The 25,227-nt window shown below is 36.6% G+C and overlaps 1 protein-coding gene across 1 annotated transcript in view; it reads right to left on the bottom strand.

Moving 5' to 3' along the window:
• Positions 1–489: 489 nt before the first annotated feature.
• Positions 490–25,227, bottom strand: part of uvrag (UV radiation resistance associated gene) — a 125,031-nt gene continuing 100,293 nt past the window's right edge. The window contains exons 14-15 of the mRNA XM_067399242.1: positions 13,309–13,400; positions 490–4,250 (exon numbers count right to left, since the gene is read on the bottom strand). Coding sequence (XP_067255343.1) covers positions 3,533–4,250; positions 13,309–13,400 — 810 coding nt within the window. The 3' untranslated portion in view covers positions 490–3,532. The remainder of the gene's footprint in view (positions 4,251–13,308; positions 13,401–25,227) is intronic.

Below are 25,227 nucleotides of genomic sequence, written 5' to 3'. Positions count from 1 at the left end.
TTAGTCATGACAACTCTCGAGGTGATTTTTTTTTTTTAACCAGCATTTAGTGGCATAAGGCATAGATATGCAAATACAAGAATTTGTTCAGGTTAGTTAAAATAACATACATAAATGGCATGCTGCTGCAAGAAAATATATAAGAATTTCCTGTAGCAGATCTCTACAGGTGGTGCTGGGGAGGAGGAAGGGTAAACAGCATTTATATATATATATAAATAATATATAAGAATTTCCTGTAGCAGATCTCTACAGGTGGTGCTGGGGAGGAGGAAGGGTAAACAGCATTTATATATATATATAAATCGCACAGAAGTGCAATCGCAGGCTAGGGTACAAAATATATGATTGAGTGGATTGGAAAGTACGTCTGATTTGCTAATGCCATAGACTTGTTTTTTTTATGAATGAACTATATATAACTCACAACACTTAAAGACAAAAAGAAGGGAGGAAAAAAAGAATGAAAAACTTGACCTGCTCATATCATATCATTAAACTGATCTTTAATAATAAAACACCTTTCATACAAAAGTATATGTACAGTGTCACAGCAATTTATGGAAACAAATTTCTTTGTATTTGTCTTAAATACATCATGTATCAACAGTCATTCAAGGAAAATCTACAAGAGACAGGAAATCAAACAAGGGTTTCAGGCCAGGGTGAAATGATGTAAAAGTCAACCATTACTAGTCCTTCCTGATGTAAAAGTCAACCATTACTAATCCATTATTAGTCCTTTTCTTAAGTGTGTTTATTACATTCATGATGTGATTCTTATGGAAGAGGATCAGACTCTTGTGTATACCTGAAAAGCAGATTAGAATAAAGGACACCAAAATATAAATATAAGTATAGAATACTGCTTGGGGAAAAACACACACAAATGGCTTTTGAAAGTTGTGCAGATGGATGAATATTGTTTTTAGAGGAAATTACATTGAAGAGTAGTGTGCAACACGAAACAATGAGGATTAATGCCATAATCAAGAAAAAATAATAACAAAGAACTGCAGTAAATGCAGAGGAACGGCCATCCTGCTCCTCTTCAACAACAGTATGCAGTGCACATCATTTGCATTTTGGTTTTTCTGATAGCTGAATAACTGTATACAGTGGGAAAGATCATTGACATTAAAGCACCTTCAAGGAAAAAGTTCATTTTGGAATAAAGACCTCGCAACCCTGAAGGTTTTGCCAAAATTGTTGTTTAAGCATATGGTAATCTAGATTTTTTACACCATGTCTATACTGGAAGTGACTAATGTCACACGTTTCCACATAGGTATGCCATTTCACTTCGTATTTTATTTTAGAAGAACAAAACTATTTTATACATAATGTTACAACTGCTCAAATTACTTAAATTTATTTATTAAATCAATTTATTTAGATTCAATTTTATTATGGACTGGAAAAATAAAGCTGGAGTGGCTGTACAGCAAACAAAAAATAGAAACGGGCCGATAACAATGCGACATAATGAACACTTCAAGTGTAGACAGATTTGTTGGTTATAATAGGAGCTATTGGGTTTTGTTACGTGATGATGTGCCACTCACATCCAGTGTTGACACGGCATCAAACTGTGAAGCACAGCTGTCAGGATTTTATAATTCTGGGTGAATAAATCAGAGAGAATACAAGCTCTTGCAACAGTCAGACTGGGGGAAAAAACTGAGATTTGCGCAATATGTGCGTGCATGTTCTTCCTCTTCTGGAAGCAGGACTCGGGTATGCAGCATGAGAAAGGGTGTCATTGGCACACAGACGTTCCTCACCCTTTCCGCCCACCCAGACCAACAGCCATTCCTCCTGGTGCAGGGCCTGGTATGTATCAGGCTGGTTGGTCCTGGTGCACCAGAGCTCCCGCTGTAACACTGCATGGTATTTAAATGGATAGTTCACCCAAAAATGAAAATTGTCATAACTTATAGGTACAATATGTAAATTTTCACAGCTAGAGGTGGCTTATTTAAAACATAGCAGTGGGACTTTTATAATGCTGCAGTCGCTGCTTCTGCTTCTTCCGGTCAATCATATGTCGGGTAACGCAGCGCTGTTTTATCATATTTGATACATTTGTGTGTTGAAAGTTGTTATAATGCTATTCTATGTTTACTCGGCGGCTACTTTGAGACACTTGTTGCACACTGCAGTAAGCTAGATTTATATTAGGCTTGGTAAAACATGGTACTCGAGGTAAATCTAGAAAATGAGATTTAAACAATAAGACTTCCTGTGTTAAGCTAAAACAATGATACATTTTCTGTTGATGAATGTATCCAAACAGTTGCTCACCTGTCTAATAAAACACATAATATATTAAAGCGTCTTCGGTGTTTCCATGGTTTCAACAAAATAAAACCAGAAACCGAGGGTAACGCAGGTATGATGTCACTGACAGGCGATGCACAGACACGGTCCGTGTCCTGGTTGAAATCGCTTATTTCTCTGGATTTAAACATTCTTGGAAACATTTGGGATAATGTAAGCACACAAGTCAAAAATGTGGTGGTTTTTGGATATATAAATCAAAAGTCTTACATACTGTGCCTTTAATCACCACCATGTTGTTCCAGACCTGCATGACTTTTTCTTTGGAACACAAAAGAAGAAATGTAATATTTCAAAAAGTTTTAATATTAGCTTGTGGATCAATATAGCTTGAGCATGAGGATATAGAGGAGAAACTCAACCTAGACCATATGTAGTTGTTATTTTATTAAACTAAATTGTACAAATTAAACAAGCTAATAAAAAAAAAAAAATTATTACTATTGTAAAAATACTTTGGAACCTTAAAATTAAAAATTGAGTACTTAATTATGAATTGTGGGTGAAAAAAAAAAATGTATATTATGGGGCCGTGGCCACAAATTAATGATTCATTCATTCCCAGAACTTACTACTACTAATAATAATTATTATTTTATTTTACAGAACAACAGTAAAATTACAATACTCATATTCATGGCTGTCCTAAATTCTGTGCTCAGTCAATTCTGTTTTGTGCTGAGTCAAATGAATCACACCTTCACAACACTGGGTCCAAAACACCATTGGATGAATCCAATTGACTTTTATTGTATGGACCAAAACAGTTCTTCTAAATATCTTCTTTTGTGTTCCACAGAGGAATGAAAGTCACACAGGTTTGGAACAACATGAGGGTGAATAAATGATGACAGAATTTTCATTTCTGGGTGAACTATTCCATTAAGACTGCAAATCCATACACCGAGAAAGACGCCCAGCACGCATTTCAACCACAAACATTCTCTTTATTTCACTTTAAAGGATTATAGAAATGCTTTGAGAAGTGCAAATTGGTCAATATTCCAGATATTTCCTAATAATATTAATAATTATTATAACAATATTATTAATAATATATTTCTTTATGTAATGTCTATACTTGTTGCAGTCAGGGTGAAATATTACGCAGACTCAGCCTTACGTCACCAATCAACTTGGACACCTGTCACCCTCTGACCCGTTTTTTCCAGGGCCACGTCCTGTATACCAGTTATTTTTCCGAGTTCTTCCGAGGCCGTCGGAAGCTAGACATGTTCTCTAGTGCATAGATGCGCCGCGAGACTTCCTCGATCCCAGCGGCGTCGAATTCTCCCAAAACCTGTTCGTCGCACTCGACCGCAATGGCGTGCTCCACCGGGATGCATGGGTAATCGTCCAGTCTGGCGCCGCCTCCCAATCCCAACCCTAATCCAAGTCCCAATCCCAGCCCTGTGGCTTCAGTGCCCATAATCTCCTCCGCCTGCTCTACGGAGCAGCACAGCTCGGTTCCGCTCACAACACCCAATCCCATACCCCCGCTGGGCACGGCCGAGCCGTTCATGGCCCCTGGGTGCTGAGGTGCAGAGTCAGATGGTAATGTACTGGCTATGTCTGTAGGTACTTCCAGAGGTTTCTCCATATGTGCCTCGGACAGAGTCTCTCCATCCTCATGTGTTTCTACAGTCTTACCTACTTCCACGCTCGCAATCTCGGTGGACGGCGCTGATGCAATCTCCGGAGTGGTCATGGGATCGGGTTGAGCCATTGCCGTGTTGTAACTAGGTGGAGGGGTTCGGTATTTCTGTTTATCCGGATCGGAGCCAGACCTTTTCTGGACGTCGCGCTCAGGGGAACTGGAGAGGGTTGGAATTCCCACTTCAGATGCGGTGGAAACGCTGAGATGAGACTTCAGAGGGACAGGGATGGACATGGAGACATGGTGCCTGTCACTGAGAGAGAAGAACAGAAACAGAGGCACATGGTTATGATTTTCAATCACCTTTAATTCGCTTCAGAATCGAGCGAGCAAGAAATCGAAAGATGGGAAAGAAACTCAAGAGTGTGAAGATGCTGATGTCAGTGGAGCTTCTTTGTTGCTGATGGATCATCTCATAATTCATTTACACACATCGAGAGCCTGGGAGAGCTCAGCCAGAGTCTCTGATCCTCAACCTCACACACACACTCAAACAAATACACTCGCACCCCCCTAAAACACACACAGCTGTTGGACTACATACATCATCCGAAATATGACATCTAGAAAGTAAAACAATTGTATAGGATTAGTCATCCTTCACAAGGAGCTTTCACAGAGAGCTGAAACAAGCTGCAAAGTTATAAAAGTAGCACCATGCACATGCAAAAACAGTCAGGTTATCTTACATTAACCACAACAACAACAGAGCAGTATGTCAAACTCAAGGTAAAAGAACCCACCCTTATAAATACATTTAAAAGTTTGGGGTTTGTAAAATTTCAAGCATTTATTATGTTACAAAATATTTCTTTTTAAATACAGAATTTCTATTTATCAAAGAATCATAAAAAAAATATATATTATTTCTTACAAGAATATTAAACAGCACAACTGTTTTCAACTTTGATAATAATAATAAGTATAAATAAATGTAAATAAATGTTTCTTGACCACCAAGTCAGCATATTAGAATGATTTCTGAAGGATCACGTGACATTGAAGACTACGGAGGATGTCAAGCAATTATAAAATAATAAAACCATCTCGAGAATAAAGTCATTAAATTACGAGAAAAAAGTTGTTAAATTACGAGAACAAATTTGTTAAATTATGAGAAAAATGTCGTTAAATTTCAAGAAAAAAGTCTAGATAAAATGTTGAGAATAAAATTAACAAATTAAATTAAATTTATTCTCGTAATTTAACGAATTTGTTCTCGTAATTTAATGACTTTTTTCTCGTAATTTAATGACTTTTTTCTCGTAAATTTAATGACTTTATTCTCAACATTTTATCTCGACTTTTTTCTTGAAATTTAACGAGTTATTTTCTAGTAATTTAATGAGTTTATTCTCAACATTTTATCTCGCCTTTTTCTTGAAATTTAACAAGTTTTAACAACTTTAATCTCGAGATGGTTTTATTTTTTTATTAGTGCTTGGCCTTAATCCTCTTCCGTAGAAGACTGGAGTAATTATGCTGAAAAATCATCTTTGCCATCACTGGAATAAATTACATTATGATTATATTGAAATAGAAAACAGATATTTTACATTGCAATAATATTTCACATTATTACTGTTTCTACTATATTTTTGATAAAAAAAATGCAGTCTTTGAAGTCTAAGTTTCTAACAAAAACATTTGAAAAAAACTTACGGAGGACAAAGTTTTGAACAGTAGTGTACCTCGAGAAAATGTAATTAATTTATAGTAATTTTATAGATTCACTAAGTAGTTCTTTTCCGCTATAATTAAAATGCATGATATATATTATATACACAAAAGAAGATATTTTAAAGAATGTTGGTAACCAGACAGTTGACGGTAGCTATTGACTTCCATAGTAGGGAAAAAATACTATAGAAGTCAATGGCTACCGTCAACTGTGTGGTTACCAACATTCTTTAAAATATCTTCTTTTATGTTCAGAAGAAAGAAATTCATACAGGTTTGGAACTTGAGGGTGAATAAATGATGACAGAATTTTATTTTTTGGGTGAACTATCGCTTTAAAACTCTCATAAAATGAAGGCATGAGCTGTATGCTCTATCCCACAATGCAATGCATTTATTTTGACATTTAATTGACTTTCCATGTGCTTGTGAGAAAAAAAGGGAATTTTTTTTTTTACACAAAAATTGATTTAAAATGTAAAGAAACTACTTTATTTCTGAAATGACAACTGGATGCCACTCGCTGAAATGTAACATACTGCAATGAGGTCATGTGACAACAATTTGGCACTTTACTGTTTGAAATGTTTGAGCATGTATAATGTTCTTTCATGTTGATTTTTTATTTTTATTTTTAAATTGTAGGTGATACAGAGTATATAACATAATCTTATTGTCCATATGTTTGTAAGTCTTCCATACGGCAGTGAGGATCTTCACTCAAAGCTGTACAGTGTGAGTGGTAGAGAGATATGCGGTTTAATTCCTGTGTGTCTGGACAGGCTGCATTGCTACATAGCAGCTTTAATGTTGTCCGACCGCAGCAATGAATTTCATTACCAAAAATAAGCAAAGAAACATGCTCACAGATTCCTCATCAGTTCACTGAAAACAAACATCTAATGGTTGGCCATAGCGTGGCGTGTACCGTATATATTCGATTTCCCAAATGATTCTTCTTGCACTCAGACCATTCAGGACGTAATTAGATCCAGTTTTTCAGATTTGAGAGAGACGTTCCAAATGAAATGGTACTGTGAGCGAAACCATAGCATTTCAAAACAGCAGTCAGATGTATCTGCAAAGCATTAGGGTGGTGTTCAAAAAAGTGTCTACTATGGTCAAATAATGACGACCTCTGATTGTGCAAATGAGTCGTTGAACTCAATCACTCTGACTAGTATCATTTATTTATATATATATATATATATATATATATATATATATATATATATATATATATATATATATATATATTTATATATATATATATATATATATATATATATATATGATTACGGATTATAATAAAAAGATGGTTATTTTAAAATATTTCATTAGCCCTCAAATACTGTCTAGGACAGCCACAAAACACCAACTTATGCATGCGTTATGTAGATATGTAAAACATATGGGCTCCATCTAGCCAAGTGTTTAGACGTCATACCCCCCTAGCAGGGAAAAATAAAGCATTTTTTGTTTGGAGCAGGAGGCTATTTGTTACACTGTGTTTCCCCTTATAAATGAGTTCCTCTAAACATGTGTCAAACCGCAACACTTAATCAAGAGCAAGGGGCCGGTGTGTGCTGGTGGATGGTGTGGGGCTAAAGATCGCCTGTGCGGTTGAGTCGGGACAGAAGAAGAGGGGGCTATTTGCGCTTAAGCATGCCAGACTGATCTCCCAGAACCATCATAATATTTTTCATGCAGCACATTTTTTTCTGTTGGACTTATACTTGGCTCTTAATATGGGCCAATTAGGCAGTCCTCACCCCTCCTTCCAAGAGCAGAGCATTGGCAGGGAGAGGGAATGTATCTCAGGGCTTCCTGTGTGGGGATGGGTGGTGGTCCGGGAGCGAACCGGAGGGGCTGCGGAAGAATAACGACGGCAGAGGTGTGTATTTCTAGTGAAACAGACACTGGAACGAGAAACAGACTCAGGCTACCCAGGAGGAATTTGGGAAACCACGAATTCTCCACGGTTGGGTGAGAAGCAAAAATAAATGCAGGATGACGGTAAATAAAGATAGTTCGAATAATGTTTGCTTAAGACCTTACACCTCTCCTACAGACATGGATATACTGAATTACATTAACGGCCCAGCACATATGTCCACATAATAGCATACTAACAAATACATGCAGATAATAATAATCATAAATATATATATAGTATATATATATATAGTACATTTTTTAAATAAGCAATAATTTAATTATAATAATATATTTGACCATTATTTAATTTACAATTATTTAATTACAATAATATAATTGTAAATTTAATTGTCAATTATTTCCTTTTATATTGTAATCAAAAATAGTAATTTCAATTAGAAAATAGAATTTTGCAAGCAAGTGGAGCGGCATTCCTTCATTCGTTTAAGTGTATTACTAGGAAAATGTAACATGACATTTTCTGTTTGTTTTTTGGGATCCAAGAAACTGAGAGAAGCATCTTTTTCAGATTACAGAAGGGCTGGCCTTCATTCAGAGTCAAGCAGCATCATACAAATGCCTTTGCGCTAATTTACATATTGACATAAAAATGTATTGTTTATGGGGGAGACAAATTGTTTCCTGTAATCCCAGGTCTGGATATGCACCAGTAATGACTCTTCAAAACGATGACAGAAATGATCACGCATCCTGCACGTTATGGAGATTGGAGATTTTATGGAGATTGTTTCCGGCAACTAAGGATGATGGCCAAAGATGTCATGGAGACCGGGGTCTGCTTGGAATGCTTTTTTGGCGAGATGGCTGTGAGATTGTGTAAAATAAAGGAATTGAGGAATTCGGATGGAATTATGGAGGAACGCTCCACCAGATGTGAGTACAAACACCTATCAGTATGTTATCCACAGAGACAGCTTCATCCCACTGTGCAAATCTATCTGGACAGTTCCAAGAGTTCTTCGCTCTGATTATATATATATATATATATATATATATATATATATATATATATATATATATATATATATATATATATATATATATATATATATGCCTACAACTTTATTTGTGAGCAGCAACTGAAATAAATTGAAAAGGAAAAAAAGGGGGGGGAGAAAACATTGGGTGAAAATATGAATGAAAATGTAGATTTATAACAAATTATATAAAAATAAAAAAATATTTAAAAATCAAATTAATATACTATATACTATATATAGTATATATAGTATTTGCTTCACGAACATGTGGTCCTTTGCAGGTGTCTGAATGATGTCACATCCTGTCACATGATATTGACCGCGTGACTTGAAATGGTCCCTTTATATTGGTTACTCCGAATGACATCAATGAAATAAATTTTTCCGGACATTCTTTCTCATAACAAAGCGACGATTTCTACACATAATTTTAATACCATTTTGCACTATGCCGATATATGATGTTATAAAATCATGCCAGAATAAAAAATATATACATTTATTACATTTTAAGATGTTTTAATCACAAAAGATATCTAGTTGTACTACCTTACATACTTTGAATGTCATATCTTTGTTTTTTTTATTAGTATTAAGGCCTTTGGACAAAAAAATGACCCGTCATGTCATTGACCCATATATACATTGTACACAAATTTATAATTTTATTTGAGACACCTGTGTTTCAATCAAGTTGTCTTTGCACATTAAACTGGCATAAGAGAAGGTATTTTAACATTGAAAGGACCTATATTTGCAAGTGTACCCCAGATTAAGGGATTACTATGGGTGGACATCCAAAAATATTGTTTGTTATGAATCAGGCCTTCCTTCAAACTATTTGACAGCCATTTTATATACTGGATTAGCAAAAGCTTGTTGTGAAAATGTATAATAAAACAGTCGCTTAATGAATCATGTTCCCAAATGGATGGAAAAGAATCCACCTGAATCTTTCCAACTATGGTGCCAAGTTACACAAATTACTGTAGATGGGTGGAGCTTGTGATTTTGGGCCAGCGCTATAGGTTAAATTGGGTGGGTGGGTTTAAATTTAAACCAAACCAATAAAAAACAAAACAAAAAAAAAACAAGATAAATAGGTGTAGATTTATGGTTTGTTAGTGTTGCACTTTCACCAGAGTTCCAAGGGGTTCTTCAGAACTTTCAACCCCACCCTAGAGTTTCCATCCTGGGGTGTTGAGTCACATCAGCCCCTTCACTTCCACATTCCCCCCTGCGCCTCCCTGTCTTTACCCTCTCTCAAGAGCTCCACAGTGGGGCTGCAGGACCTCTAAAGCACTGCCAGAGTCCTGTGCCATAAATAAGAGAATGTTTCGCATATTCGGTTTGAACTCGGCAGGACACGTCATTAACACAGCGGCACCATGTCTTGCACCCCCCGTCTGCCTTTCACCATCTTCGCTCTCGGTTTCTTCTTAAACTCCATCCACTGTTCTAAACTGTGACTTTTTCTCTCATAGTTTTGCTCTTCTTCCCCACTTGGCATTTCAGACTGTTCCCGCTCCAACTGGAAACCGCCAGAACGCATGAGACTGATTATGGCTCCATATGAAGGCAGCGAAGACTGAATCTTGCTGACAATCAGTGTTTGAATGGGAAAAAGCAAGTGGATGGTGAAAGGATCAGTTAGAGATATGAGATAATCCGACTGAGCTTGTTCGACAGGACTCGGCCATGTTAACATTTTAGACAAAACTAAAGGATATGGCACAATCTGGATACAATTTGCACCCACAGAAAGCTCAAAAGACGGAGCGCCTGTCATTTACAAAGTTCTACATTTTTCTTCCATATCAGAGCAGAAAATGCAAAGTTCATAAATTCTGAATGGGCTTTGTTGGTCAGCCATTTCTAATAGATTTAGTTTGAGAAATTAATGTGCCAGCATAATCTTTAATCAAAATAACTTCCTCTCCCACTTGCAGCGACATCTTTTCCCTTCTCTGCTGATGTGTTTACTGGTGTGAGGACGGGAAAACCTGTAACTCACATGAGATCGACCAATAGCAAACCACAATGATCCATCAGGCGACCCAATCAATTACCGATGGATAAAAAGAAGTCCCACCCTACATTTTTTTCTTGTTCAAGAAGCTGTTTCACTCAGATATACATCGTAATAGGAAAGAAAAGACTATCGCAACTTCCGTTTCATCCTGACTTTAATGTGACAAAAGTCACATGTAGGATATTCCTACTTTCTTTTTTAGATCCCTTATCATTAATGCTCAAGGGTAAAGTGAAAGGAAGCAAGTCATCTTCATCACTAGATGCTTCACTGTACATCTATTAAAAGTTAATCATTTACTGAGTTTTAAATTCTGTCTGCAAAAGAAGCTCTGTAATGTAGGAACTTGAGTAATTGATACATTTGAATTTTTTTATCATTTTAAGTCACCATTTACCAAATATCTCCTTTGTTGTCGCCATGTTTATGTCATCACATACACGCAATTAAGCCAAATTTGTTTCCTAGAGTTTCCAAGTTGGAAAAATTGAGACCAACATTAAGTGGAGTTCAGCTGCATTACTTCCCAAATAGGAAGTTGGAAATGCCAACAACTGGAACGCGTTGTTAAAGTCCTAGGTAACATCATATTAGGTTACCTGACTTGGCATCTCAAATTGTGTGTTCCAAAAACCATTCTGAAAAACTTGGAACAAGGTAGCTTTCCCTGAAAAAAGATCTATACTTTATCATCCAGTCTGTAAATCGAGCTGAAACGCATGCTGAGTCCAGCAATCTGAGCCAACAGTTCTGCCAAACGATCAAATATTAATAACCCCTGTTCAGAAATTCAGTTGTTAGACACGCAACATTCAAAACTCCTGAACACACTCACACACACAGCGGGACTGTGTTTGTTCAGACCCTGTCAACTTTTATAACAAATTTGAACAGATCAAAAAATTTCATTAAGCCTGAATCAAAAAGTCCACCATCTCCCTTCACTATATAAACGTCCATTGGGATTAAGGAAGAAGAGCAAAATCTCCATATTTTCCCAAAATGTGCTCCTCTGAATCCACAGAAGTTCCCATGGTACACCTGTGCAGTATTTCCATTTCTTCCCGTGCTTTCTCTGCGATTCCCGTCCCCTTCTTTTTCCCTCAAAGGAACTCCTGCAGCTGCCCTGATGCAGATTTTTATGCGCCGATAATTCACATCTCTGGCCCCTGCCCTGGAAACATTATCTAAACTAAGAGGGGAGGGAGTATAGGAGAGGAAGTGGATGCAAGGGTAATAAAAGCAGTCTGCAACAAACGGAAAATAAAAGAATCAATTTACTCTATATTTCATTTTTCAGAGAGTTGTTTCCAGCGCTGGAGAACGAGTCTAGACCTCCTGTTTGACTCACTCAGGAGTCGACGCTAGCAGAAAGCCACACTGTATAACGTAACATTACTCTAAGAGGGTCTCAATGTGCTGTAAGTTATGGTTTACGGCTGCGGGGCTGCATGAGGAACATGTCGAAAGGAATGTTCTGCAGTTTTGTGTTTGTGTATATGGTCCCCCCCTCCCCGGGGGAGACGGAAACTGCTCTTTCACGGTTCTAAGCGTACCATCGAGTCAACACGACTGCCCTCCAGGTCCGTTTAGCCATGCAGCGCAACTGCCGGTTCACCGGACTTCCACTTCCTCCTCTACTTCCTGCCACTCTGTATGGTTCAAAAGGTCAAAAGGTCATCTTTCATCTGTTCCATCATAAGCATTCACAACCCATTAAACATTACTTGGGGGGGGGGATTCTGAGTTTTACTTACGCTGGCATCCTTCCTTTCAAAACACAGATTATTAAATTAATGTTCAGATAGATGGTTTGCCTATCACTGAACCAAGAAAGAGCTGGAGAGATCAAAAGCAGGCTTTTTTTTTTAACTGGGTGTTTTTGACTGCCATTGGTTTTAAAAGGGATACACTTGGGAATTTTTTATCATCATTGCTGTGAAAATGCTCTTTTTTTGCTTTCTAAAGCTGGCAAGATTACTACAGTGGTTTATCATAGTGCAAATCAACAGACACCAGATTTAGAAAGCAAATGTACTGTTTATAAACTTTTTAGACCCTAAAGTAATGCTAAAATGATTTACCAGTTCGAGAACAGAATCGTAAATATAGCTTCTTGCTAAACACTAATAAAAACAAGATTTTTACATTTTCTTGGGAAAATATGAGTAAAAACTTGAAAAAAAAATGATTTTTTTTTTAATTTTCTGTGAAAAAATAAGACAATATGAAAAAATATAAAATATTTTACACACAAAAAGAAAATATGAAAATATTCATGTTGTTAATATTTTTAACATTTTCTTTAGAAAAATAAGAATTATAATAATAAATATAAGACAAAATGTTAATGCTGTTCAAAGATAATAATAAAATAAAATAAAATAAAATAAAATAAAATAAATAAAATAAAATAAAATAAAATAAAATAAAATAAAATAAAATAAATAAAACTACAGTAGTTGCCAGAATGTTACTGCCAAGTCAAAATAACATTCTAGGCACTAGATATGGCTTGAGTCCCTCAATCAAAGTCAGTCTATAGTATTTTTTGCCAGTTGTATCACCCACCACATAAAAATAATAAGTCTCAAATCACAAATTGAGGTATGCTTCATGTCCATAGTTTAGCAAACACCAATATCAATGCTATAACTCACCATCTTACAAGCAGTCCATGCTCTAGGAAGTTTTTGAGGTTGGGTAAAGTCTGACGCAGATCTGGGGTGGACAGCCCATGCTGGTACCTCAACTGTAGAATGAGAAACACAGAGGAAATTAGTTTGTTACAACCATCATCACCTTTCTGAACGATGAGTATACGATCACTATATGGCATTACCTGGGCATCATGCCATCAGTTAGTGCAGCAGGTTAATTCATTACCCCACAGGTGAACATACTGTACACACACAAAGGATTTCCATCTGCAGATGTTTAAGTTATTTAGTCTGCATGCTGCAGAACCACTGACAGGAGACATTAACCAGCTGCTGGTTCTCTTAAGTTTCAAATTAATATTTAATAAAGATGGGACTGGATAATAAAAAAAGAGAGTGAAAGCAGTCCTAGAGCTGTTTAGGTACGTTCACAGACTGCCTAGGACCACTCAGAACCAAAACTGACAAAACATTATTATTGACCAGTAAAGCAACCAAATGAAATAATTTAAAATAATTATTTATTATAATATAAATTTATTTAATTATATAATTATACATATTTACTTTAAATTTATTGTATACAATTATATAATTAATAAATATGTATTATAAAATAATTTAAAATGAAATAATTAAAAATATATAAATAAAATAATACATAATGTATAACCATAATTTAATTCCATTAATAATTAAAGAATAAAATAAAATAGATTTTTATGACTATTTTTATGGAATGATTATGGTATTATTATTATGGCAGTCGTTTAATTGAAGTTCTGGCTACATGATAGTAAGGCAGACCAGATAAGTCATACTCGCATGACAATCTCAAACAGTTATAGCCTTGTAAGCCAGTGGCCTCAGTAAAAATAAAATAAATAAATAAATAAATAAAAACTCTGCCATAACACAACACAGCAGTATTATATACTATTTATATACACCTTATTTATAGACACCTTATTCTACTGTTTCAGACTCTTTTATAGAGGAAAACAAGACTGGGGAGAGCTATTGAAAAGATATATTGACAGAAAGAAAGAGTAAGAGAAAGAGATGTTGTGTCAATGAAAATATGAGACTGATCTACAAGATTGAAGACCCAACAAGCTTGAACGTTTTATTTCCCCTTTAGTACAATCGCTCAGTCTAATACACTGGCCATCATTGCTCTCTGACATGCTAACACCAACACACACTACAATAATACAGCATGTGTGTGTGTGTGTACAGATGGGGATGGGATGTGGGAGGGGAAAAGAAAAAGATAAGAAAAAAGGAAGTGCGAGAGAGAGAAATGGCAGACATCTGGAATGAATGAAAGATGGGGAAAAAAATACAACTCTACCCAAAAAAGCAAGATTTTCTTTTGCTCTCCTTAAAAACATACTTCCTTCCTAGACTGTGGCATTGACAAAACAGTCTTTCCCAAGAGCCAAGATCCAAACAATCAGACATGTGAACCGTAAGTGAGAATTAAAACATGTAGCACAGCAAAAAACAATATTAAAAAAAAAAAAAAAAAAAAAAACCATAGCGCCCCTTTTGGATTGGAGGTGAAACAACTATAGCAGTCAATTTATTTTAATTGAAAAGGAAGTGCATGAGGTCTCAAGGGCAACTAATGCATTAAGGACACTCCTTGACAAACATCTGGTTTATCTGGCCGCATGGCAACACCCTCCTTTATGTCTTCATAAAACCTGATCAATCATCATAACACCATAGTGACAGATGATGTACATGTGATTTCAATTAGAACTGATACTGCTGCCACGATGACACTCCTACAAGCCAAGAATCCAATACGGATACCAGGGGTGAGAGAGAAAATTAGAGACAGAAATACTTTGGAAAATGGAGTAGGTGAAGACTAATGATAATGGAGCAAAAGCCATTTCCATTGGTTCGCTAGTGCTCCACTATAGGCCAAAAAAGGACTGTTTATTTAATAATCCTGGACAGAAATAGAAGAAATAAGCATGTACTATTAAATATACATTATTCAAGGACATACATCCATTATCAACCAAAATAGTAAAACTCAACCAAAAATTGGCCGACTCAAAAAATATTTACGAATAAATTTAAGACTTATGTATTTGAATTGCATATAAAACTTTAATCCATCCATTTGGATTACATGGTTTTAACATCAACAAACAAAAACTTAATGTGATGCATAATTGTCAGTCATATTGTGCAAATATGCAGTATAACATCATTTCGATACCCAAGTCTTTGTATTCATTGTGCTATTTCTGTTTGCCTCCCTAGAGCAACTTGACATCACTGTGAATGTGTGTAGTTTCTTTTCAACAAAGGACCCCTGGGATCTACCTTTTGTTTCTTTATAGAGGGCACTGCTCCAAGTCTCCACTGGTGATGAAATGGTCAATTCCACACAGAACTAACAGCCTTATTCATTCATGGATAAAAGTACACCTCTGGCTTTGACCAGATGACCATGTGCTGGGATCCGCATGTGGACCAAAAGGAAAAAAGGACTTTGGAAGTATGTGCCAACAGCAACAGCATTCCGTATTAGAATCAGAACTGGGTGTACCACTTATGCCTGGCCGACTGCCTAAAACCATATTTGTTCAGTGTTTCTCTGACAAAGATACTGATTAGATTAAACCCCAAAGTCAGTGAGAGTTTCCAGAAAAGTGAAACTGAAAATGAAGTAGGACGGACATGGTTGAACAGCCAAACACACAATCCAATCCAACCCCCTCGTAAAGCGTTGACTCGGCGTGAATGTTTTTACGAACCGTCACTAATGCTGGGAAACGTGGCTTTCACTCTGTGGCGATGAAGACGATCATTATTGGTTTGCCTGATGAGCTTCCCTGATGAGGAGTCTATAGGTCTGTTCCAAAACCTGAAAAATGCTAGCTTTAAAAGGCAGAAGATAACTCGTTCTGGAAAAATTTGAATGCAGCAAGTTTCGCAGTAAAAAACAATCCCAGAGTGTATTGCGCAATGAGCACAAAGAAATCTTGATTGGAAACATATTTCATTCAATGTAGAAGAGCATCAATAAAAATTTGAAAAATAAAAATTTGATATTTGTAAGTGTAAATGTGTTTTTATATTCATTAGAGTTTCACTCTGTAAGCTTAGCCAAATGCAAACATAAAGCTCTATTGAATCAGTTGCGTGTTTAGTCTTCAACGCAAAGTGCTATTGTGGAGTTGCATGTGGAGTTGCTTTGAGAGGGTTACAAATCAGTCACGTATGAGATTGCATGATGGTTATAATGCTCCCATAGTAGGCAGCATGCAGCACACTATTGGAGCAAAGCTATTGTAAATGCACTTTTAATTACAATCGTTTTTATGTTTAATTTAATTGAATCAAATATACTAGCACTCAAAAGATTGGGGTCAGATTTTTTTTTTTTGTGAAAGGAGGGTACATGAAATTGATCAAAAGTGACTGTAAAAATGTTCATAATATAGTAATATAATATATTTCAAATAAATGCTGTTCTTTTGGACTTCCTACTAATAAATAAAAAATCTAATGAATGATATAAAAATCATAATAAATAAATAAATGCATCACAGTTTAACCAAAAATATTAAGCAGCACAACTGTTTTCAAAATTGAGAATAATAAGAAATCAGCATATTAGAATGATATCTGAAGGATCATGTGACACTGAAGACTGGAGTAATGAAAATTCAGCTTTGTCATCACAGGAATAAAATTACATATTAAATTATATTAAAATACAAATTGCATATTATTTCACAATATTACAGTTTTCATTGAATTTCTGATTGAATAAAGGCAGCCTTAGTGAGCATAAGAGACTTCAAAAGCATTAAACAAATCTTACCGACCCCAAACCTTTTTTTTTAAATTTATATTTATATTATATACTTTTTTCTGCCATCTTGGATTTATTTCACTGAGCTCATCGCAATGCATTATGGGATTTCTTTTTCGGTGAAGGCGCTACCTTAGTATTTAGCCCAAAAAAAGTGGCATAATTAACGTGCTTAAATTTTGACTGTCTTTGCGTTGGAAGCGGGCCCATGGTTTCTTAAAATACCATCTCTATAGGCAGCTCACTAGTTTTGGAACAGAGCATTTGTGTGTGTATTCATTCAAGGATTATAACTCTTCCAAAACCAAGAACTGAAATGCAGCCAAGGGTGCTGATCTGAAACCTGATAGGAAGCTCAAGGAAGAGTGGAATGGTGACATCATTGGATTGAAAGGGGCACAATCGCAATTGTTTCGACTGTAGGCTTGCGTCAGTGTGTGTGTGTGTCCTAGAGTACCATTGTGATTGCCTCCTCCATCTGCACGCCAACCCTTCTCATATCACATAAACAACAAAATCCCTTTTTTATTCACACATATACAAGCATATAAATGGACAAAAGGAAAGATATGTTTTACACCATAAAAAAAAAAGTCAAGTAGCATGTCGATAATTCAACTAGTAGTCATTAATAATCACCCACCCACTCCCTAGGGCAGCCTGCCCCTACAAAGCAAAGCATTACGGGAAGAAATCTGCTCCTGCAATCTTGCAAGTCAAAGGCATTTGGCATGCACATCTGATTTCATTACTGCCTTTGTTCATCCTTACAATTTTTGCTACACATGTTTAAGAGCCGAGCACATCTGGCCCACGAGCCCCGTGCTGGCGTGCTGCGTGACGGAGGTATGCGCGCTCCTCTTTCCCCTGTGTGCTTCGCATTACACCCTAGCTTGAGTTGCAGCATTTGTGAATTGCTTTTGGCAAAAAGAGCTGGGATAGATTATAGTATAAACCTGGACATAACGTTTTTTTTAGCGAACAACTGCCCTTTTTCCTTCCCTAAGCTCAAGGACAAACAAATAAATATCCAGAACACAAAAAGCGTGCCATCGACGAAGACAGTAGGAGCATCTAGGGAAACTTGGCCCTGCGCGGATCGGCACGTCGCTCTTAATTAAAAGAGACAGCCTGACCTGCTGACAAATTGAAGCAACAAACAGAGCAGCGGGTAGCACGGGGCTCTCGCAAATAGAGATTTAAAAATGTACAAAATAGAAGAGAGAGACAAACAACAGTATATTTAGTTTCCCTTTCGCACTGCAGACAGTTTTAAATCAAAGCGGGTGTTGACAGACACAGAGCAAAGTGAATTGTGGGTGAATAATGAGTTGTTAGTGTAATGACGGAGGCATCTGCTCTGATTTAAAACCTTGGTGAGGATTTCGATAAACATAGTAGTGCAGGGGCATTTGAAAGAATGTGAAAGCTACTGAAAAAAGTTTTTTAAAAAATTGTCGGACATGAGAATTCAAACAAACAGTATACAGGCCTTTCTTCTTGCCTTTTCCAGTTGCAGTTTGCTTGAGGTGTTCTGTTTGTTTTTGATGCTGGTTTTGGAATCAGGTCATCTGAGAATAGCGTTAAAGTTGTGGATGCATGCTGTGTACGAATGAAAACGATATAGGAACATTCTTCTGCTGTGTCTCCATCTTGACCCAGGTGCTCCTACCGCACATTCTCCAGACTCGACTCAACCAAGGTTCTTGAATTTCTTCTATGGATGGGAATAGGCACATAAATGAAATGTCCAGATTGGTTGTAGATAAAAGGCAGGTGGTTTTCCAAGTGCAGGGATACTACAGCATGGGATACTACAGCAAACGAACATGTCTCGATGTCCTGGTAACAAGAGAAGCTCTGGAATGAGTTGGGTCATGACTTGAAAATTTTAAACATATTGGTCAAACTTAATAGCATGCAAATGTGGCAATATAGAAAATTTTTATGGCAGAAAGTAATTTTTCCATTTGGCTGTCAAAATTTGATGTTAACATAAGACGTTAACTGGAAAACTTGAGATGCTTGAGACTGTCCATCTACCAGCATTCCCTATTTTACTATACATTTTTAAAAATATGTGATAATATAAATAAATATATAAAAATATACATATAAAAAAATAAAATCAAATAAAATAAATTATAATAAAATATATAACAACAATATATGAGAAAAAAATAAAAAAGTAAATGAACTCCACTTTTTATATAGATTCCCAAAATAACAAAAAACATTTAAAAGAAATTAACTTAACACCTGGAATCTCAGCTGTATTTGTGTTCCATCATCTGTATTCAAATGAACAGTTTTTCCCCTTTTCTTCCCTTTCACCCTGTTTTTCTCCACTTCTGCCACAGCCAATTTTCTTACATACTAAAGGCTTAAAGAGGTTCTCATTTTTTTGAGGGAAATTAGAAGCGTCACAGGATATGAAGACTGTGTCCCAAATGAAGCCTTTTTATTCCATCAGAGGTCATGTTGATGAGGGTTTTGTCATCAAAAAAGTCACATCAATTCAAGGCAAAGGGGTGCAGAGAATCTCTTGACAGCACAATGAGGCAGATGCTTGGGAGGGTCGGAAATCTGCAAGGCCATAACTTTTCATCAGCGGAGTAATTTTACAAACGTAGATGGCCGTGCAGCAACTCTGGTTCCAAACTCCAGAGATCTTGGACCCACGCTGTGAGCTTTTGCAGTCAATTACAATAAAAACTGAATCCTTTAGGTATATATGAGGACATTCTCTTCTTGCCCTGTTTCGTAAAAAATAGACATGGGGAACGGTTTTGCTGGTTAGCAGAGTTCTTGCCTCCCCAAGGGATGGTAATCAGGGGCCCCGGATGGTCCCCTATTAGTGTGCTTAGGAGGGGCCGGCACAGGTGCTTTCCTTATGTTACCCACCCAGGTCAGAGATATTTAAAGGCCAGGAACAAGGAGTAGACACACACAAAGACACGCAACATCTCTCAAAGTGTCTCGAAGATTGTGATGAATTATCAATATTTGGATGTTCTTAATCAGGTTTTTGGTTATGGTCTAGCTTCCTTTTCTCATGTTATATGGAAGGTATACAAAGTTCAAGCTCATATATTGACTTGTCATTTGAGAAACAAGGTGAGAACAAGATGAGAAGTCCACAAAATGGTGGCTTTGCTCTAACCTTGAAAGAGAAGCTTTTTAAATATATCTCTCCTCAGATTTGGCTACTTACAGGGCCGTTCCTTGCAAATTAATTGATGAGGGAAGAAATGTTTGACAAACCTTGGCGCTGACCACTCGTACTTGCTTAAACCATGCTGACCCTGAATTTTGAGACAAAGACAGTCCTTCAAGTTGGTCAAATGCTTGTATAACTCTGTCTGCTGAAAGTTAACTCAAATATGGTACTGGTCTATATTTTGGACTGATCAGCCTCTCCGTAATATAACATCTAGCATTATCTGGGATACTTTTGATTCTTAGTTGCTTTGCCAAAGCCATTGTATTTCCAAGGCCTAACTGTTTGGCACCGGGGACTGGGTACATGCTTGCATAAAACAGTATAATAGAAAGGCACCATATATTTTGGGTTATTCAGGAGAAAGGCTTGCATATATTAGCTATCAGGGCTAATGCCCATGCCAAGTACAATACTAAGGATTTGAAGGTAAAAATGGCCTGGAGATGTTTGAGGTCTTGGCTTCAGTGCTGCAAGATACTTGTTTTGAATCAAACTTCAAAAGAAAGTGCTCTCAAAATGATCCCCATTGTGTCCGAGGCCAACGTGGGAGTGTAAATATATGCAACAAAACACTCAAGCCATCACTAAACGTCTAAACAACAATTCTGAATGGACTTTCAGGCTTGGTTAACTTGTATAATGCAGAGCTTTGGCCTCACAGAGCAGCTGAAGTCTCCAATACACAATGAAGCAGGCTTATGTAAACCACAGTGACTGCTTGAAAACACATGCTAAGAGTTCTGGCTACAACGCTAACAAAATTAGCCATGAAAACTCTCAATGGACTGTGGCCATAAAGATGCCTCTGAGCTATTCCCCATCCAGATATCTCACCAGGTTTTAAGCCATCAGGTAAGCATCTGGATAATATTACCACTGCAACACAATAAAAAAAAAGGAGTATAAGACAATTCAGAGATAGCAAACGAGTTGTACACAAACTTACAAACTTGCTGAAACTTTTTACACAACATTTGGATATTGCTTTTGAATGTGCGCTTGCTTTTAGCTTTCACTTTAGCGTTTGTATTCGTGATTGTGTATACTCTGTGTATAAGGAGAGGCTGTATTGACTGCACATTTTGTAAGAAAAGATATTTGTCAATGGTTCTCAGGATCTGTTGCGCTTACTTATCGCTTTCACACCAAATCCTCCACCATCAACTTGAGAGAAATCTGAGTCCTGCTGCACTATGCTGCGACTCTGAAGCTCGTGCTGTATGGAGCAGAGCAGACGATTTCGGTTTACAATTGTATAGTCAGTTGTCTAAATGAACTAAATGGTTTTCATTTCTATAAAAAAGCCGGTGCCGCGGTGGGCAAGCTGTATAGCCGGACATTGGGTAACACCGGTAACGCTGACTACCGCTGCAAGCCTAATATATATCTAATATTAACACTCGCCAATCACCAAATGCGAGTAAAAACCAAAACTGGTGCCAATCGTCTGCTGGCCGAGAACAATGCAATATTGTGAGAACATGAACGTTAGCAAACATGAACGGTCAGTTGGTGGGCCAGTGCTACATCATCACGAAAGAATTGCCGATTTAAATATTCAGGTGCAAGAAGATGCAAAAGGGAACTCGATTCATTACAGCATGCAAATACTAAATTGAACTCATGCCTTGCATTTGAACGGACAAATCCACACAAAATTAATGTAAAAAAATTAAATAAATAAATAAATAAATAAAATGTCTGTCTGGATGGGTATCATAGTTAACATAGTCAGTAATGTTACGCAGTCTTAAGTCTTAAAGTGAATGTAAACAGTAGAGAAAGAAAATGCATCTGTACAGTATCAGTATATTGGATCCGTGCATTAGGTCTTGAAGTTACAGCACCCTTATACTACTGTTAGACCTACCTGAAAAACCCACCTGAAAAGCACTGTTCATTTAATGACTATCGGCCAGTGGCCCTTACATCTGTCTTGATGAAAACCTTTGAGCGGTTGGTGTTGAACTTTGTTAGAGATCAAATCCCTATGTCTGTGGACACACTACAATTTGCATATAGGAAAAACAGAAGTGTGGAGGACGCCATTTCCTTTGCTCTGAACTCTGTCTATAAGCATCTTGATGTACAAAAATCATATGCTAGAATGCTATTTATAGACTATAGTTCAGCTTTTAACTCAATGGTCCCAACAAAGCTCTTTCACAAATTGAAATGTCTTGGACTCGATGATGCCATTTGTAAATGGATTTTAAATTTCCTCACTTGTCGACCACAAAGGGTCAAAATTAATGGCTGTATTTCAGATGAGTTGTATGTTAGTACTGGTTCACCACAGGGGTGTATTTTGAGCCCCCTATTGTTCACATTGTATACTCATGACCTTGTAGCATCCTATGATAATAATGTGATAATCAAATATGCCGATGATACAACTATCATTGGGCTGATTAGTTCAAATGATGAATCTCAGTATCGTGAGGAGGTGGAGAATGTTGCTCAATGGAGTAAAAAAAATAACTTGCTTCTGAACACTTCAAAAACATGTGAACTTGTTATTGATTTTTGTCACAACAGGAATCAGTTGCCTATTACTATCTATGATTCTGATGTGCAGATTGTTGAGAAATGTAAATTTTTGGGTGTGACTCTTTCTCATGATTTGAACTGGAGCTCTAATACGACTAGCATTGCTAAGAAAGCGAGACAGCGCCTCTTCTTTTTACGCAGGCTTCGAGAGTTTACTCAAAATACTAAGATTCTTTTGAATTTTTATTATTGTGTAATTGAGAGTGTTTTAACTAGTTGTATTACTTTGTGGTATGGTAATCTCACCCTGAAAGAGAAGAAGGCTTTGAACAAAGTGGTTCGCTCAGCCAGCAGGACCATTGGCTGTACTTTGCCATTCTTGGAGGTTATATATAAAGCTAGACTTTTGAATCGAGCTTTAAAACTCGTTAATGATGCCTCAGGCCATCCTGCAGGGGCCTTCTTTGAGATGCTTCCCTCAGGGAGAAGGTATCGCTCGGTAAAATGTTCTACTGATCGCCATTTAAACAGTTTCTTTCCCCAAGCTGTAATCATTTTAAACAAAGCACTTTAAATTTGGCACTTTATATTTATGTGTGGATTCTATTGTATAGCATTTTACTTTTGAGTTTTTATGTGGCATCTGCTTTTCTTTTTTTTTTTTTTTTTTTGTTTTTTTTTTGAGTGTTTGACATTGTACATTGTACTCAGAGCTTCTTGCACATCTTTTCCAATGTGGTTTTATACTGCAAATGGCTAATAAAGTGAACTGAACTGAACTGAACTGATTTGTATCTTAGTTCTATTGTTTTTATTTGTGCTACTGCTTGTAATTTGATTCTTTGTTCTTATTTTATTACTGACTGTTTACTTGTGTTTAATAATGTTTTAAATTTCTATTAGTTAGGCTAGCTAGTAGTTTTAGCTGTGGTATCAAAATTGGAATAAAGAATTGTGACTTTTCACTGGTATCTACAATTTTGGTATCATTACTGCAAAAACAGTTTCATGGCCACTAGAAAATATTTATGGCTGGTAAATTTTCTCAAGTCACTGTCCATAGCAGGTAAAAATCTAGTTTTAGGGCCTGTATATATACACACACATAGTACAAAGTACAGTTGGTACAATCCTCTTCTAGTCAACACAATGTCCAAATCTTTATCTCATGGTTTAACAACTGTTGTGATCTTTAAGCCTAGCTTCCTCAACCTTCAAAATACTGTTGACAGTTGTTAAAACTGTTGGAAAATATGAGGACAGAAATTTTTAACAAGGACTTAATATTGGATTTAGAGTGATTACACTGAAATGTGTTTTCTTGATTGACAAATAAGCTCATGCCAATTCACAATACTACTTTTGAGAGCTCAGAAAAGATACTACATTCTTTATTTGTTACGTTTAGAGGAAGGAGAAACAAGCCCTTAATGTTACCTCTGGTTTCACAGTCCTTGACCCTTATATTTCAAGCCCTCGGTAACACTTTCTACCACTTCTTTTCCTCTCTACCACTACTTATTTCCCTTCCTCTGTTCTTCCCTTCTTTCTGTACAAACTCCTAATAATAAAACACAGGTGTGGTTATACGTACCGGTCGGATTTAGCCAGATGCCAACAAGCTTAATTCGAAACATTTCTAGCTCTTGCGTTACTCAACCTTACACTTTATTGAGTATCATATGGACACATTACAGAGACATCATATTTACATAATTACGGGAAAGGCTTACTAAGACGAATGGGAAATTTAATTTGGAGACCATTGGTAACAAGGGCCCGCTGTGTTTCCAGGCCCTCACGAGACAGACACACACACCAATGCTGCTGTACAACAGGACTATTATTAGACTGACATTTCAGACGTATACATACTTTTCATTCTTTCATTCGATAATACAAAAAAAGGGTTGTCCGATAAAGGCTTTACCAGGTGATCTCCTCACATGTGTTTAAGGGTGTAGATGCCTGGAAACTAATGTGCCATTCTTTATGTGATGTCATCAGGGTTTGGGAGTAACGCATTACAAAAGTAATTATATTACAGTAATATATTACTTTTTGCTGTAACGCAGCAATATAATGCATTACTAATAAAATGTGGGTAATATTATACTCGCTACAATCTCAGTAACGCACGTTACAACAACGCATTTTAACCCGAAATTAGGTGTTAGTTTTATTTTTTACCAACACCGAAAGACATTTCAGCACCAGAAAAAAAAAAAATGTTTGTCTATTTCCTGCTTCTGGAATTTGATGGTTGAGATGACTGCATCGGATGACGGATTTTACATTCGTGAGATGGACATATACTCCCAATATTTTCAGAGAAAAGAACAAGAATGTAGTCAAGTGCAAT

The sequence above is a fragment of the Chanodichthys erythropterus genome, chromosome 10 (genome assembly GCF_024489055.1).
Source record: "Chanodichthys erythropterus isolate Z2021 chromosome 10, ASM2448905v1, whole genome shotgun sequence".
In the NCBI taxonomy this organism is placed as follows: domain Eukaryota; kingdom Metazoa; phylum Chordata; class Actinopteri; order Cypriniformes; family Xenocyprididae; genus Chanodichthys; species Chanodichthys erythropterus.
The sequence above is the reverse complement of the archived record's forward strand: the minus strand, read 5'-3'. Positions and strand labels throughout refer to the sequence as shown.